We start from the raw sequence: 17,011 nt of genomic DNA on the forward strand, positions 1-17,011 counted from the left end.
TTTTTGATGGATTTTGGAGGGCTCCCCATACAATACAAGGGGGGTAATGGTAAGATGTGTACCTGGGACCTTTTTTATGTGGTCCGTTCCAGTGTCCCCTAGGGTGCCCTACTACTGTGCTGAGATCTCTGTGTGGTCATTCTACTAAGAATGCTGCACCCCCCCCCCCCCCCCCCTATTTGTCACAATGGCTTGTTTTTGTGCGTTTTTCTCTTGGACTTTTTTTTTTTTTTTTTCAAAAATAGTCACAAAAGAAAAATGCACCTAGCACAAAACATCTATAAAACATCTAGGAAATGGCCATTTTTGAAACAAAAAGGTAGACTTTTTCAGGTTTGAAAATTGCTATGTTTGCCACATGATATTTGAATGTTTCCAGCAAAATTTCCAAAATTGGATTTAGACATCATATCAAAAATGCCTCTTCACGTCTCCATCTCTCTCTCTGCCAATTTTGGGGCACATAACATAGAAGTTTGCACAGCACCAATTCTACTTCCCAACTACTGTAGTTGCTGTTGAAGCCCACTCCAGCCTTGATCCTGATCTGTTTTTGCCATTTATGGGACCCAGACTGTAGAAGTCTGCCCAACATTGGTCTTACCTCCCAACCTCTGAAGCTGCCATCACAACTCACTCCAGTTATGAGGTCATTTAAGTTTTGCTTTAATTGGATTTCATCCTTTTTCTATATAGTGTTCCTCTGTGTTTATCCCATCATTCTTGAATTCCGTCACTGTTTTTGTCTTCACAACCTCCCATGGGAAGGAATTCCAGGCATTCACCACCCTTCCTGAATACTGTAGAAGGCATGTGTTGCACGGAAGGCTGGCAGCTTTACTTCAACATGATGGATGTCTGATAATGCAAAGCCAAAAGCTGAACCCAGAGAGAAATATGGCCTTTCCTACATAAGTGGGTCATACATAGGATAATTTTCCTTATCTGGTAACGGATAAATCTGTGTCCTTATATGCAGTGGTAGTATACCAAGCAATATCTGCATATTAGGACAAATTCTATAAATGGTGCTTTAAAAATCAGCACTGAAAAACCACATGGTTAGTGTGATTCTATAAACTATGCGTAGTTAAGCATAGTTTATAGAATATGCTCACACGCCCTTCTTGTGTCTAAAATATAGGCACACCATTTAGGCCATATAAAACCAAGCCTAAATACCTGCACCTAAGTTAGGCACAGATCGGGTGTATTCCATAATAATGTGCATAGTATTGTGAAATGTCCACAACCTGCCCATTCCACACCCATGACCATACCCCTTTTTTAATGGCGTGCATTACAGTTTACATGCACCGTGTTGTAGAATATGCTTAGAAAGTTGTGCATATACACTCTAATTAAAGCCAATTAGTACTGCTAATTCATTTATCGTTTATTTATTTACTATACCATTACTTCTTACATAGCAAATCAGTGTGGTTTACATCTTTAAAATATAAATGACATATAATAATATCTTTAAAATACAAATAACATACAACTATATTCTAACATAAAAGAAATCCATTTGTAATAGGACAGCTCTAACAGAAACGTCCATACCAAAGAGAACAAACCAATTACATATATCATCATACATATCACATCAAATAATACTGTTACCTTAAAATAGTATATATTCCCTCTTCAAATAAACCATATTTCATTTCCCGAGTGGTTTTCTCTAATAAATGACACTAGATTTCTCTTTATAAACAGCACTAGATGTTAAAAAGCTTTTTCAAAGAAATAGGTTTTTAAAGCTTTATGAAAGAGCATAAATGATTCTTCTACCCTAATATATTTTTGGAGAGAATTCCACAATGATGGTGATAAAAAGAAAAATGCTGAAGCTCAAGTTGATTCCCACCTCGCTCTTGAAGGCGGTGGCATTACCAACCTATTATAGTAAGTGAACGTAAAGTTTGTGACGGTGTGTATGGAATAGTTAAATTTGCAAGATATGATGGTGTGGATAAATATAGTGCTTTATATATAAGGATGAGAACCTGAACAGAAATTCTCAAATGGATCGGAATCCAATGTAGTTGACATAATAAAGTGTGTCTTTAGTCCCCATTTATCATCTTAAGTGATCCCTCACTCTGGTGTAATAAAATAATGCAATAACATTTTATTTAATACAAGTGAAAAATGAGGATAATATTTTTTTATTTGAGTTTGAAAAATATATTAATTATAAACTTAAAAGGAATAGTCATACTTCAAAAAAGAAACTCAATTATCAGAAAAACTATACAAAGGAAAACAAAAATATATTAGGGGTAACTCCAGTTCACCTCAAGAGAAGAGAATGCAAATTTAAAAAAAAATAATCAGATATAATAAAGGAAATACAAGATATCATTATCCCCAATTACTCCTCAAATTTACCATCTCTACCAACTCCTGAATGCCACAAATGTTTCAATTGCATAACATCAAAGAAAATATATGGTTTCGTATGTAACTGAGTTGCATGTGATAGATCAAGGAACACTTGTGTCTTCATACCCCCCCCCCCAAAAAAAAAATAGAGCTTCTTTACAATGAAAATTCAACTTCAAAACCATATTCTTATCATTTTTAGTGATGAACAGTATGTTCAGTTATCAAAACATTGTTTCCAAGAAATTGGTCAGATTTGAAATATTAGGATAACAATTATTGGTCCAAATGTTAGTTACAAAAATGAAACGAAAGCAACTGTGGATTTCTAGATGGCATGATTAGTGCTGTAAAATGAGGCACAATGATGCAGGGAATTTCATGAAACAATTTAGAAAATATCCGACAGTAAGGAAAGAGTTTAAAATATGCAAATAGGAGGGGAAACAATGGTCAGTAGTAAACGAATAAAATTTGATAAACAGTGTAATATGTAATATATAAAGTCAAGCAAATAATACATGGCATTTTTAAAATAAATTTAATTAGATCTTCCTACAGAGAAAATTGCAAACGATGAAGACAGGTATATGGAGTTTGAAAATTAGGGCTTATGGCTCCCCCAAAATATTGGATAGTAACCTGTAGTGGAGATAGGTATTGATGCCCTTTGCTCCAGATCACAGAGGATCTGCAAATGACCATTGTTTATTACTTGGTAACAAACAATAACCTATTCCAAGAGCAGGGGTTTATTATTAACATGTATTTTTCTTCAACACTCAGTTTGTAAGATAACAGGGAAAGCATATGAGTTTATAGATTTAATTTGGGGCATTTGTGTAGTAAGGGTTGTTTTACCCTTTTCGGATCTTGCCAGGTAGTTGTGACCTGAATTGGCCACTGTTGGAAACAGGATACTGGGCTTGATGGACCTTTGATCTGACCCAGTATCGAAGTTATTATGTTATGATCTTATGTACATTGTTCTTGATTTTAAAAGATTTAGCTTAAAATGATGTGACTCTGACCATGAGGTAACTGATTCTAAGCATGAGTTCAATACAAATAGATATGGGCAATTTGGATTGGTATAAAAAAAATCAATTCAACCTCAACTGCAAAATAATATACACTTTTTCTTATGCATTTAGGGAGTAAAAACCCACGAGAGACTTATGTGTTAGGCGGTGAGAGTCTGATAGGTACTGAGGGGGAGAGGGATCTTGGGGTGATAGTATCTGAGGATCTGAAGGCGACAAAACAGTGTGACAAGGCGGTGGCCACAGTGAGAAGGTTGCTAGGCTGTATAGAGAGAGGTGTGATCAGCAGAAGAAAGGAAGTGTTGATGCCCCTGTACAAGTCATTGGTGAGGCCCCACCTGGAGTATTGTGTTCAGTTTTGGAGGCCGTACCTTGCGAAGGATGTTAAAAAAATGGAAGCGGTGCAAAGAAAAGCTACGAGAATGGTATGGGATTTGCGTTCCAAGACGTATGAGCAAAGACTTGCTGACCTGAACATGTATACCCTGGAGGAAAGGAGGAACAGGGGTGATATGATACAGATATTCAAATACTTGAAAGGTATTAATCCACAAAAAAATCTTTTCCGGATATGGGAAGGCGGTAGAACGAGAGGACATGAAATGAGATTGAAGGGGGGCAGACTCAAAAAAGATGTCAGGAAGTATTTTTTCACGGAGAGGGTAGTGGATGCTTGGAATGCCCTCCCACGGGAGGTGGTGGAGATGAAAACGGTAACGGAATTCAAACATGCGTGGGATGTGCATAAAGGAATCCTGTGCAGTAGGAATGGATCCTCAGAAGCTTAGCCGAAATTGGGTGGCAGAGCAGGTGGGGGAAGAGAGGTTGGTGGTTGGGAGGCGAGGATAGTGGAGGGCAGACTTATATGGTCTGTGCCAGAGCCGGTGATGGGAGGCGGGACTGGTGGTTGGGAGGCGGGAAATACTGCTGGGCAGACTTGTACGGTCTGTGCCCTGAAAAAGGCAGGTACAAATCAAGGTAAGGTATACACATATGAGTTTATCTTGTTGGGCAGACTGGATGGACCATGCAGGTCTTTTTCTGCCGTCATCTACTATGTTACTATAAATTAAATAAAAGGGATGAAAATACTGAGTCTTGAGGTATACCATACATCAGTGGCAATGAGTGTACACATGAAAGAAACATAGGGCCCTGTTTATAAAGGCACGCTAACGTTTTTAGTATGTGCTAAAAATGAACACGCAGTAACTATGTTGATGTCCATAATATTCCTATGAGCACCTATATGGTTAGCGTGTGCTAATTTTTAGTGCATGCTAAAAACGCTAGTGCACCTTTGTAAACAGGGCCCATCATTTTTCCCTTAATTCTATAAACGTGGGCACACAATTTTGCAACTAACATTCAGAATTGTGTATGTAAGTTATAGAATAGTGCCTAACTTAATTGTCTAAGTGGGCACTAATTGGCTCTGTCAATATTGATAAGTGATGTTAAATGGTACTAATTGTAGCTATGCACATAACTGCACTTAGGCCCTATTTTATAACCTTAACTGCCAATATTCAAAAGCATTTAAACAGCCAGGATAAAAATAACTGGCTATCCACGAATTTTCGGCAGGGCATAGCTGGCCATGACCTTCTAAAAATTCTTGGATAGCGGCTAGCTGGCTATATCACATGATATAACCGGCTATCCGTCCATTTCAAGCACAGGTTTGGTGGTCATATTTGGCCGCATGAATACCCAGCCTATATTTGGTTGGTTCAAACTTAACTGGCTAGTGCTACTACTACTACTACTTAACATTTCTAGAGCGCTACTAGGGTTACACAGCGCTGTACAAGTTAACAAAGAAGGACGGTCCCTGCGCAAAGGAGCTTACAATCTAAAAGAACGAAATGTCAAGTTGGGACAGTCTAGATTTCCTGAGTAGAGGTATAGTGGTTAGGTGCCGAAGGCGACATTGAAGAGGTGGGCTTTGAGCAATGATTTGAAGATGGGCAGGGAGGGGGCCTGGCGTATGGGCTCAGGGAGTCCGTTCCACGCATGGGGTGAGGCGAGGCAGAAAGGGCAGAGCCTGGAGTTGGCGGTGGTGGAGAAGGGTACTGAAAGGAGGGATTTGTCCTGAGAGCGGAGGTTACAGGTAGGAACGTAAGGGGAGATGAGGGTTGAGAGGTAAGGAGGGGCTGCAGATCGAGTGCATTTGTAGGTTAGAAGCAGAAGCTTGAACTGAATGCGGTACCTGATCGGAAGCCAATGAAGTGACTTGAGGAGAGGGGTGATATGAGTGTATCGGTCCAGGTGGAAGATAAGACGTGAAGCAGAGTTCTGAACGGACTGAAGGGGGATAGATGGCTAAGTGGGAGACCAGTGAGGAGTAGGTTGCAGTAGTCAAGGCGAGAGGTAATGAGAGAGTGGATGAGAGTTCAGGTGGTGTGCTCTGAGAGGAAAGGGCGAATTTTGCTAATGTTAAAGAGGAAGAAGTGACAGGTCTTGGTTATCTGCTGGATATGCGCAGAGAAGGAGAGGGAGGAGTTGAAGATGACACCGAGGTTGCGGGCAGATGAGACGGGGACGATGAGGGTGTTATCAACCGAGATAGAGAGTGGAGGGAGAGGAGAAGTGGGTTTGGGTGGGAAAACAAGAAGTTCGGTCTTGGCCATGTTCAGTTTCAGGTGGCGGTTGGACATCCAGGCAGCAATGTCGGTTAAGCAGGCCGATACTTTGGCCTGGGTTTCCGCAGTGATGTCTGGTGTGGAGAGATACAGCTGGGTGTCGTCAGCATGAAGATGATAGTGGAAGCCATGAGATGAGATCAGGGAGCCCAGGGAAGAGATGTAGATTGAGAAAAGAAGGGGTCCAAGGACAGATCCCTGAGGGATGCCAACAGAGAGCGGGATAGGGGTGGAGGAAGAACCATGAGAGTGTACTCTGAAAGTACGATGGGAGTGATAAGAGGAGAACCAGGAGAGGACAGAGCCCTGGAACCCAAAAGAAGACAGTGTGTCGAGAAGTAAGTTGTGATTGACAGTGTCAAAAGCGGCGGATAGGTCGAGGAGGATGAGGATGGAGTAATGACCTTTGGATTTGGCAAGGAACAGGTCACTGCAGACTTTAGATAGTGCTGTTTCTGTTGAGTGTAGTGGGCGAAAACCAGATTGAAGCAGATCGAGGATGGCATGAGAGGAGAGAAAGTCAAGGCAACGGCTGTGTATGGCGCGTTCAAGTATTTTGGAGAGGAAGGGTAGGAGGGAAATGGGGCGGTAGTTGGAGGGACAGGTAGGGTCAAGTGATGTTATTTTGAGGAGTGGTGTGACTACAGCATGCTTGAAGGTGTCAGGAACAGTTGCAGTGGAGAGAGAGAGGTTGAGGATATGACAGATGGGGGGTGATAGTAGGAGAGATGGTGTTAAGTAAGTTGGTGGGGATGGGGTCAGAGGAACAGCTGGTGCATTTCGAGGAGGAGAGAAGATGAGCGGTTTCCTCTTCGCTGATATCAGGAAAAGAGGAGAAGGAGGTCTGGGTTGGGTGGTTGAGGGAGTGGGTTATGGGATGAAGAGGAGGAGAAGGTTTAGTGGTGAATTCGAGGTTGATCTTCTGGACGTCGCGGAAATAGTCAGCCAGTGATTGAGGAGAGAGTGAGGGGGGGGGAGCGGAGGGCACTTTGAGGAGGGAGTTGAGGGTGGCGAAGAGACGATGAGGGTTAGAGCTGAGGGAATTAGTCAATTGGGTGTAATAGTCCTGTTTGGCGAGGAATAGGGAGGACTGGAAGGAGGAAGCATAAATTTGTAGTGAATGAAATCAGTAAGGGTGCGAGATTTCCTCCATAGGCATTCAGCCGATCGGGTGCAGGAGCGAAGGTATTGGGTGCAAGGGTTAAGCCAGGGCTGCGGATTAGTGCACCTTGTGGGACGGGAAACGGACGGTGCAAGGGTGTCTAGGGCAGAGGAGAGAGTTTAATGAGTGCTGAATATAGGCTTGGCTGGTTAAGTTTGAACCAGTCAAAAATAAACCAGATATTCAATGTTGGTCAACAGAAACAGCCCAGCATTGAATATCCGGACTCAGCACTGACTGCGGAAGCTAGCTGAGCTAACTCCCGTGGTCTGAATATCGGGCCTTTAGTGCCTAAGTTCTGTAGTGTGTAACTTAAATGGAACGTCAACATGAAAGAAGCATGGTCAGGTCAGGGGTGTCTCAGGCATTTTACATGCTAACCTCCAGATTCTATATATGACACCTAGATTTGTGCTTTCAAATTTGGGTTCTTGTATATGCACAAATTATTTGAGTAACAAACCCTTAACTATCAAGAATTGGATGCTAACAACCAATTATTGATGTTAATTGGCACTCATTAAACTTTGCACATACATCTGGCTGCACACTATTCTATAAGGCATGGAACTTAATTCTACTAGCATGCAGCTGAAAAGGGGACATGGCCATGGACATGCCAGGGGCATTCTAAAAAGTTGTATGCGTAGTTATAGAATACGGTCTCAGTGTGCCTAACTTGTGTGCCAGCATTTACTCCAGGTTTCGGCAGGTGTAAATGCTGGTGCCTAAATTTAGGTGCGGAAATCAGAGCTAAGGGTGATTCTTTAAAGCCAAAAGTTTTAATGACGCCCAAAAGTTTGAGCACTTTTTATGGAATCCCCCCCCCCCCCAAAGTTTATAGAATACAAACAGTTATGTGCACAATTGACAGTATTTAGGTATGAGCCCTTGGTGCTCAAATACTGACTTATACTTGTATTCTATAATGTCTTCAGTGCCCAACTTTGCCACTATGGAATACTTGCTTAGCACTCAAATTTTGTTGTGCCTATCTTTTCACGTCCTTTCTTGAATCTACTCCATGACTGATCTTCCCAAAATGACTGAAACCACCAAAATACTGTACCTGATAGACAACACTCCTTCAAGCAAGCTAATAAAAGAGATTGCGGTCTATCACATGAAAATCTGTATTAAGATCTAGAGAGATCACTATAAACAATCAACATGCAGGAAAATCTTAAGAGCCTGACATATTTACCCCATTGAGTTGAAAACAGTGTCATTAAAACAAGTCTGATATATTGTAAAGTTATAGCTCAATAAAAATAAGTTAGTACATGAGAAAGTAATTCTTTGCAAAGAAAATATTGTCATTCTGTCCAGAAATATTAGTCAGAATTTTGGTAGTTCTTTTTTTTGTCCAATTTACGTAACATTAGTCATGATAATAATCTAAAAGTCATGTTTTTCTTTTCATATAGTACCTAATCCTTGCTTGGATTTAAAATGTGAGTTCATCTGTTTGCTGAATCCTTTGGGTGCAACTTGTTCATGTCCAGAAGGAAAGATTGTGATAAATGGAACATGCAGTGACTCCAGTCTTCCAGGTTGCTTTATTTATGGATTTATATTTACTAGTGTTTGTACAAATTTCATATAAATATAAGATGTTAAATCACTATTATTTATTCAACTAGTTCCTTTATGAAAAAATGTTTATTCCACACAATATCCCTTCTTCCTGTGGGTAATTATCATTCCATTTTCACCCCATCCTCTCTGAACCTTGATTGTCATCAGCTACATCAAAACATTCCTGTTTTGTCCCCTATTGTTTTCGGAACCTTGTTTGATGTCTGGACCAAATACTGAAGAACATTATTGAGTCAGTGTTCATTTCTCAGAAGACATGCTGGTTTGTGTTCCTATAATTATGGAAAATACAATTAAAGTTCAACAAAAAATTATCAGTTAACAAATGGTCACAATATTAGAAAATAAGAAGTGTCATGCTGAGTCCAACTAATGGTTCTCAAGCCCAAAATTCTGTTCCAACAGTGGCCAGTTGAGGTTACTTAGAATTGCCTGGTGGATCTAATGGCTAGGAGTGTGCATAGAAAAAAAATATTCTGTTCTTTTTCAGATCTGTTTAGGATGTTTTGGCTGGTTTTCAAATATATTTTGGTTCATTTCAGAAATTAATGCATGTGAAAATGATAAATGCACATAAGCAGTTTGAACACATGGAAATCAAATTTATATGCATTAATTCAAAGGTTTTATGTACAAAAAGTTGATATAGTATGCATTTTATATACATTATTTAACAATTTGATATACTATCATTCTACACAAACCATCAGCATGAGAGTTTACAGATCACTCAATACTGGTGTTTAAAAGCAGTCATCTGAAAACACTAAAACCACCCAAATACAAACCAAAGAAAAACAGACAGTGCTCAGTCAATAATTAGCTCTTCTCCACCAGAATCCCAAGTTATTAAAAATTGGCAAATTATGTATCAGCAAAAGCCAGCTTAAAAAAGCTATAAATTCATGCTGGTGTTTATATTTTTAAAATAAATTTATGATCTCAACGCACCCAGAAGTGAGAACCACAGTAGTGGGACTAGATAATTGAAATGGTATGAAATACAAGCAAAATAAATGCAAATAATTAATTGGTCCTTTTACTAAACTGTATGAGGCATTAATGAGTGCCTAATGCAGCAAAAATGCCCTAATGCAGAACGCGCTGAAGCACACGGTATTTAGGGGGTCCTTTTACCAAGTTGCAGGAAAAAGGGCACTGCGCTAGTGATAGGGACTGTTTTACCTGCACACCAGGGCCCTTATTAGCACAGCTTGTAAAAAGCCCCCAGACACACATGGCCATGCAGTAAGAGAACTCTTACTGCATGGCCATGCAACAGGGAGCCCTTACTGCCACCCATTGAGGTGGCGATAAGGGCTCCTGCCCTAACCCGGTGGTAACCGGGCAGCACACGGTGATGCTAGATTACTGCCGGGCTATTGCTGATCAAGCCATTTCCGAGGATTTTCTTTTTCCTCTGAAAATGGTGCATGCTCGGGGTGAGACTATCAGCGGTGGTTGCGTTGGGCCAGTGGTAGTCCCGGAAGAGCAAGTGGTAAGCCCGCATTTGGCATACCGCCACTCTATAAAAGGGCTCCTTAACTTTTTAAAACTTTTTGGGGAGGGATGGAACATGGGCAGGGAATGGGTGGAGAATGGGTGTGGAAGCAGTAACCAGTTAGCAATTGCACATTAGCGTGTGCTAACTGATTACCACAGAGTTAACACAGAAGCTCTTACCGCCTTCCTAAATTGCAGACAGGAAGTTCTCCCATGTTTTTGGGAGTTTTTTTTAGTGGCCACGTTCTAATGGTGACATTAGTGCACAGCCAGAAATTAAACTAATAGAGAAAAGGCTTTTTTACAGCCACAGTAAAAAATGGTCGTAGTGAGTGGGAAAAACCCATGTAAGGGCATGCGAAGGCATACCTCAGCTTAATAAAAGGACCCCTACATAAATAAATATCAATTCTAGTCTAAGCTTTGAAGGAGGCAGTAGTATTAGCAGATTCTGAGAACAGATTGAAGAGAATACACTGGAAGATATCGAATCAGTAGCTAAGTTAATATAGATTACTCAGATAAGGAGCTCTGAAAGTCAAACTCAAGAGTTTTCAATTTGAGCCTCCAAACCACTGGGAACCAATGCAGTTCTCTTAGCAATTGAAAAGCATGATCAGACTTTTTAGCACCATAAATTCTTAATTTGCAATTGCTCCAGGGATTGTAGTGGAAGACCCACATACACAGTTTATGGTAATAGCCCAGAAGATTTATCACGAGCATGTGGAATCAAAGTATGCAAATCATTTGGGGTTAACAAAGGTCTCAAGCAATGAATCTTTCTAAGAGTTTGAAATGATTTCTTAATTAAAGCAGACAATTGCCAATCAAGTGTAAGTTGATTATTAAACATAATTCCTTAAAACAAACAACTTTCTGGATGTCAAATGGGGTCTCGTGAATTAATGTAGCCTACGTTTAGGATTCCTTTCTCTTAGTGAAACATATGACTTCAGATTTCATAAGATTCAACTTCAGTTTTTATATCTGAAACTAAAGGCACATCCCTACTAATGGAGACACTGATTCCCAGTTTTTCAGTCCCAGAAGTCCCTGCCCATCTTCAAGTCCTTGCTCAAAGCCCACCTCTTCAATGTCGCTTTCGGCACCTAACCACTACACCTCTACTAAGGAAATTTAGACTGCCCCAACTTGACATTTCGTCCTTTAGATTGCAAGCTCCTTTGAGCAGGGACCGTCCTTCTTTGTTAATTTGTACAGCGTTGCGTAACTCTAGTAGCGCTCTAGAAATGTTAAGTAGTAGTAGTAATCCCAAAGTCTATGTAGCTAACCCACAAATCTGTCATAAGTACATCAGTATTGCCACACCAAGAAACTTGTCTAAACCTGTTTATTTAAACCCAACTATGCTAACAGCCTTCACCACATTTTCCAACATGTGGAAGGGCATTAGATTACACCCTGTTCTAAAAGACATGTGAAATGGATGTCCATTTCCTGGAAATATACTGCATGAACGTCCATTTTACAAACTGGGGGGGGGGGGGGGGGGGGGGCTTTTACTAAGGTTTTTTTTTTAATGTGTTGGGAAAAGGGCATGCGGTAAAACTGAAACCAGCGCGCATCTAAAACCGGTCTGAGCCCTTAATGCCTCCCATTGATCTAGAGGTAAGGGCTCACACAGTGCATGCGCAGCGACCGGTTGGCACGCACCAAGTGCCGATTACAACCGGAAATGGCGCACACCAAATCTGAAATTGCTGCCATGCTGGCCTGGCGGTAGTCTCATTTGAGCATGCACTGCATGCACATAGAGCCTACCGCTGCTTGGTAAAAGGGCCCCAGAAAAGTCTAAGGGGCCCTTTTGCTAAACATATTCTGTAACAATGTGCGTTGAAATTCTAACACACATAGACAAAAAGGGGCATGGTTATAAGCGGGAAAATGGGTGTTTCATGGGTGTTCCAAAATGTAGGTGCTTAGTTATAGAATATGGCGCAGTGTGCCTAAATCTACTTGCTGAGACTTACACCAGAGTTTTGTTGGCATAAATGAATGCACGCAGATATCAGCACTAAAATATCAACTAAGCATAGTCTATAATCAGCGCCTAAATCTAGGGGCTGATTATAGAATACGCTTAGTTGGCACTGATTTCAATGCCGATTTTTTAAGGGCCATATGTAGAATCTCCTCCTTAGCGCAAAACATCCAAAGTCTGACTGAGATGTCATATTGAAAATGCCCCTCCACGTAACTTTGTAAGTCTAAGTGCTTTGAAAATACTTCTCTATGTAATTTTATATTGTAATGCACCCTGCATATTCTATTGAAATATAAAGACAAAATAAAAATGTGTTATTAAATGTTACACTCTCATCTGTCCCCAGCACTTTCTGGATAGCACTGTGGCAGTCTGTAAGAAATATTAGTGGTGTTATTTCATTGATAAGGGTCTTTCTATATGTAAATCATAGACGCTAACATTTACACACCAATTACGTGCCAATTGTATGCATAAAAGCTTAGGATAATGGAATTTGCGCATTTATGTGTGCACATATGCAGGGAATTGCCAAAATTCCATCTAAGTGCTTTGTAAAAGGACCCCTAAATTAGGCTAGCATTCTATAAAGGAAGGTAGGCGCCAACATTAATAGCATGTAAAAAAAAAAACATACATCTCAGAGCCATTTTCAAACAGGAAAAACATTGGAATTTCGTATTTGAAAATTCGTGAGAAAGATTTTCTTGCTCTGAAAACGTCCAAGATGAAGAGCCATTTTCCAAAATGAAACATAAATATGAACACCAAAAATCAGGCACAAAAACCTCTATTTGGCATTATTTATATAAAATGTCCACACAGATGTCCCTACAGAACAGAGGGGCAGCCTAGCGATCAGTGCAGTGGACTTTAACCAATGGGACCCATATAAAAATCCCTTCTTAATTCATTTATATGTTATTGTGAGACCTCAAGGAGCAGATAAAAACCTAGGAATGGCTATAATATCTGAAGCTGTCAAAGATACTGGTATCCACTGTCACTTTTACTTCTTAGGGGTGTGGGAGAGGATCAGTAATCACTGGGAGATTGAGGAGGGGTCATGCCTTCATCCCTTTAGTAGTCAGCTGCTCAATCAGGCAGGAGCAGACTGACCATTAGAACAATAGGGCAGTGCCCAAGCTCCCCAAGCAGTAAAGAGCCCACTGTCCCCTAGCTTCCATCAAATTAAACACTTTCTATAGGTAGTGAGGGGCCCAGAATGCTGTCAGTCTAGCCCTGCAGTCTAGTCACTTTTTTGTACTCTGGACGTGATTGAAACAGACCTAGATAAAAACATTGTTCTCATTTGCTTTGGACATTTCTTCCCATTTCCTTATCGCTGATAGACATCCTAATTTTGGGCCCTCCCTAGTCTCCCCCAAAATACACCTCTAGCACACCCTCTTGCTATTTGGACAAACTACAGTGTAAAATATCCAATTTCTGGAACCTACATAGTAGGTTCAAATCCCTCCTCTCAGTACCCTTCTCCACCACTGCCAACTCCAGGCTCCGCCCATTCTGCCTCGCCTCACCCTATGCCTGGAACAACCTTCCTGAGCCCTTATGTCAAGCCCCTTCCCTACCCATCTTCAAGTCTCTGCTTAAAGCCCACCTCTTCAATGCTGCCTTCGGCACCTAACTCTTACCTTCAGGATATCCAGTCTGCCCCAATTTGACTGCCTCTATTGAATTGACTACTCACTTGTCCTTTAGATTTGACTACTCACTTGTCCTTTAGATTGTAAGCTCTTTGAGCAGGGCCTGTCCTTTTATGTTAAATTGTACAGCGCTGCGTAACCCTAGTAGCGCTTTAGAAATGTTAAGTAGTAGTAGTAGTAGTAAATTTTCATCAAATCGGATAAAATATTTCTTCACTCAGTATGTAATTAAACTCTTGAATTCGTTGCCAGAGAATGTGCTGAAAGCAGTTAGCTTAGTGGGGTTTAAAAAATGTTAGGATAGATTCCGAAAAGAAAAGTCCATAAGCCATTATTAAAATGACTTGGGAAACTCCACTGCTTATTTCGGGGATAAGCAGCATAAAATGTATTGTACTGTTTTGGGATTATGCCAGGTACTTGTGACCTGGATTGGCCACTGTTGGAAACAGGATACTAGACTTGATGGACCTTCGGTCTGTCCCAGTATGGCAACACTTATGTATTTATGTACTTATTGGACATCCATCTGCTTTGAAAATGAGCACCTGTTCTGTAAAGGTATGCATATGTAGCAAAGGGGTCCTTTTACTAAGGTGCGCCGAAAAATGACCTGCGCTGGTGTAAATGCGTGTATTGGACGCACGCAGGTCCATTTTTCAGTGCACCTGGAAAATGGACGTCTGGCAAAATGAAAATTGGCACATATCCACCCATTGACTTAGCGGTAAGGTCTCATGTGTTTACCAGGTGATAATCGTCAATGTACATACAATGCCAATTACTGCACAGTTAGTGCCGCATGCCAGAAGATAAAACATATTTCCCGGTGCGCGTAGTAGACATGCGTCAAAAATGAAATTACTGCCCAGGTCACGTGGTAGCCGAGCGGTAATTCAAAATTGACCTGCGTAGGATGAGCATACGCAGCTTAGTAAAAGAGTCCCATGATGTGTAAATGCAAAGGAAGCATTAACACGAGTGGAGCATGGAAGAGGCCTGGGTGGGGCCCGTAACTTAATAGAATTCTATAAGTTATGCATACATTTGTCACTTATGGGCACATCTATAGAAGCTACAGGTGAGCACCATCTACAGATATTCAGTGCCACTAACCAATTGTATAGTGGTCCTGAATATACATATTTTTTTCAAAACACCACAGTGGGTGTTTTGAAAAAAAAAAAGTTGTTCATTACTACTCATATTTACCTGACAGATTTTATGTCAATGAAATAAGCATCCAATTTAATATTTGGACACAGGCTTAATTATGGTCTAGAAGTCAAAAAAGAATTTTAATATACACAGAGCTACAGCATTCTGGATATGCCAGTGACATTCAATGAGGACAAGTATATTTTCTCAAAGTAACTATTTTAATTTGAGATCTGAATGTTTATAATGATAGTATCAAAATCCAAAAGGTATGTAATGTTTACTTTTGAAACATAAAATCTCTTAAACTAATACAATTTTGTGATCATTCTCAGCTGTAATATGAATGTACTGGAAGGATGAAATGCACAAATATGTGTCCTTCAGAACTTGGATAAGTGACCTTAACTCACAAGTCAGGTGCAGAATAACAATTCAGTAATAATGGAACTCAAATTAGATGGCTTTTTTCTTTTTTTTAAATGTGGTTTAACTTTAACCACTGCTTTTATATCAAGATGATGTTAGATAAATAGAGAGAAGACCCCTTCACAGTTTATTTTTTTCTGATTACCTGAAATAGAATTCTTGAATGGTCTGGTGACTTCACTGTGTGCACTTTTAACTGCAGATGATTCATGCAAACTGACTTGTGAAAATGGAGGAAGATGCATTATAAATGAAAAGGGTGATCTAAGATGCCTCTGTTGGCCCAATTACTCAGGAGAACAATGTGAGATCAGCCACTGCAACAATTACTGTCAGAATGGAGGAACCTGTGCTGCTTCTGTTCTTGGTAAATATTTGTATAAGGGTATACAGAATTTAGTGAAATTATGGTGGTGATTTTATAAACAAGTTTTTTTTTTTTCCTGTGAAGGCCTTTCTATATGTGTTAAAGGATTCTTATAAAATGACTCCAGGGGTTATAAACCTAAAGTTAGATGCCAGGAAAGAACATACTAAGCATGAATTTTATAAGGGCAATTATGCATGGAATTCCAACACCACATGCCATAGTAGAGTAACAGAACAAATCTTCCATAATTTGTCATGCTTGCATGCAGTGCTAAGTAGTAGTTAAAAATAAAAAAATATATATATATTAGGGATGGGCTGTTGTTTGCAATGATATGTGGGACGTCAACCACTGGGGGATTAAAGGAGCAACTTCCTCTAATCACCCCAGTGGAGTTCTGCTCAATAAGAACACTTTCCTAGGTAACAGATGCAAATCCTGATATCAGTCTGTTACGACATAAATGTTCATTCCGCCTTCTGAAACTGGGAATTCATGTTCATATTTTAGACACCCTAGTCCCACCCAAAATATGGCCGGATCATGCCCCCCATTCCATTTGCTCATTCTCATTTTCAGACATGAATATCCCAGCTTTGTATAACTGGTACTTGGACGTTTATACAGTATAAACAGCAAGTTCCAGTTTATAGACATTTAAAATGCAAATGGCACTTCTTTAATAAGCAACGTTGTATTTGAAAAAATTTTAACACTATGCATTTTTATTTCTTTCTGCACTTATATAAAACCAATATACAGTTTTAAGATGTTGACAGTTATTGCTCATTACTGGGGAAAAAAATCATATCAGTTTGGTTTTCTGGAGAACTTTAACTACCATATCTAAAGTTTTAATTATGTTCCTCCAATGTATGCATTTAATTAACCAATGACATTTTCTTGGTTCAATTATTGCAGTTCAATACAACTGTCATAAACTTATAAATTTTAATTAAAGCTGCCCCAAACTCTAGTCACACTGCCTACACAGCAATTTGCTAGCAGGCTTAACAGTAAGTAAACTAACAGTGAA

General features: G+C 40.0%; 1 protein-coding gene across 1 annotated transcript in view; it reads left to right on the forward strand.

The window, feature by feature from the left end:
• LRP1B (LDL receptor related protein 1B) overlaps positions 1-17,011 on the forward strand; it is a 1,639,960-nt gene that overhangs the window by 1,520,391 nt on the left and 102,558 nt on the right. Inside the window, 2 exon segments of the mRNA XM_030210865.1 lie at positions 8,669-8,794; positions 15,808-15,972. Of these exon segments, the coding sequence (XP_030066725.1) occupies positions 8,669-8,794; positions 15,808-15,972 (291 nt within the window).

Source organism: Microcaecilia unicolor, chromosome 7, assembly GCF_901765095.1.
Source record: "Microcaecilia unicolor chromosome 7, aMicUni1.1, whole genome shotgun sequence".
Classification (NCBI taxonomy): Eukaryota; Metazoa; Chordata; class Amphibia; order Gymnophiona; family Siphonopidae; genus Microcaecilia; species Microcaecilia unicolor.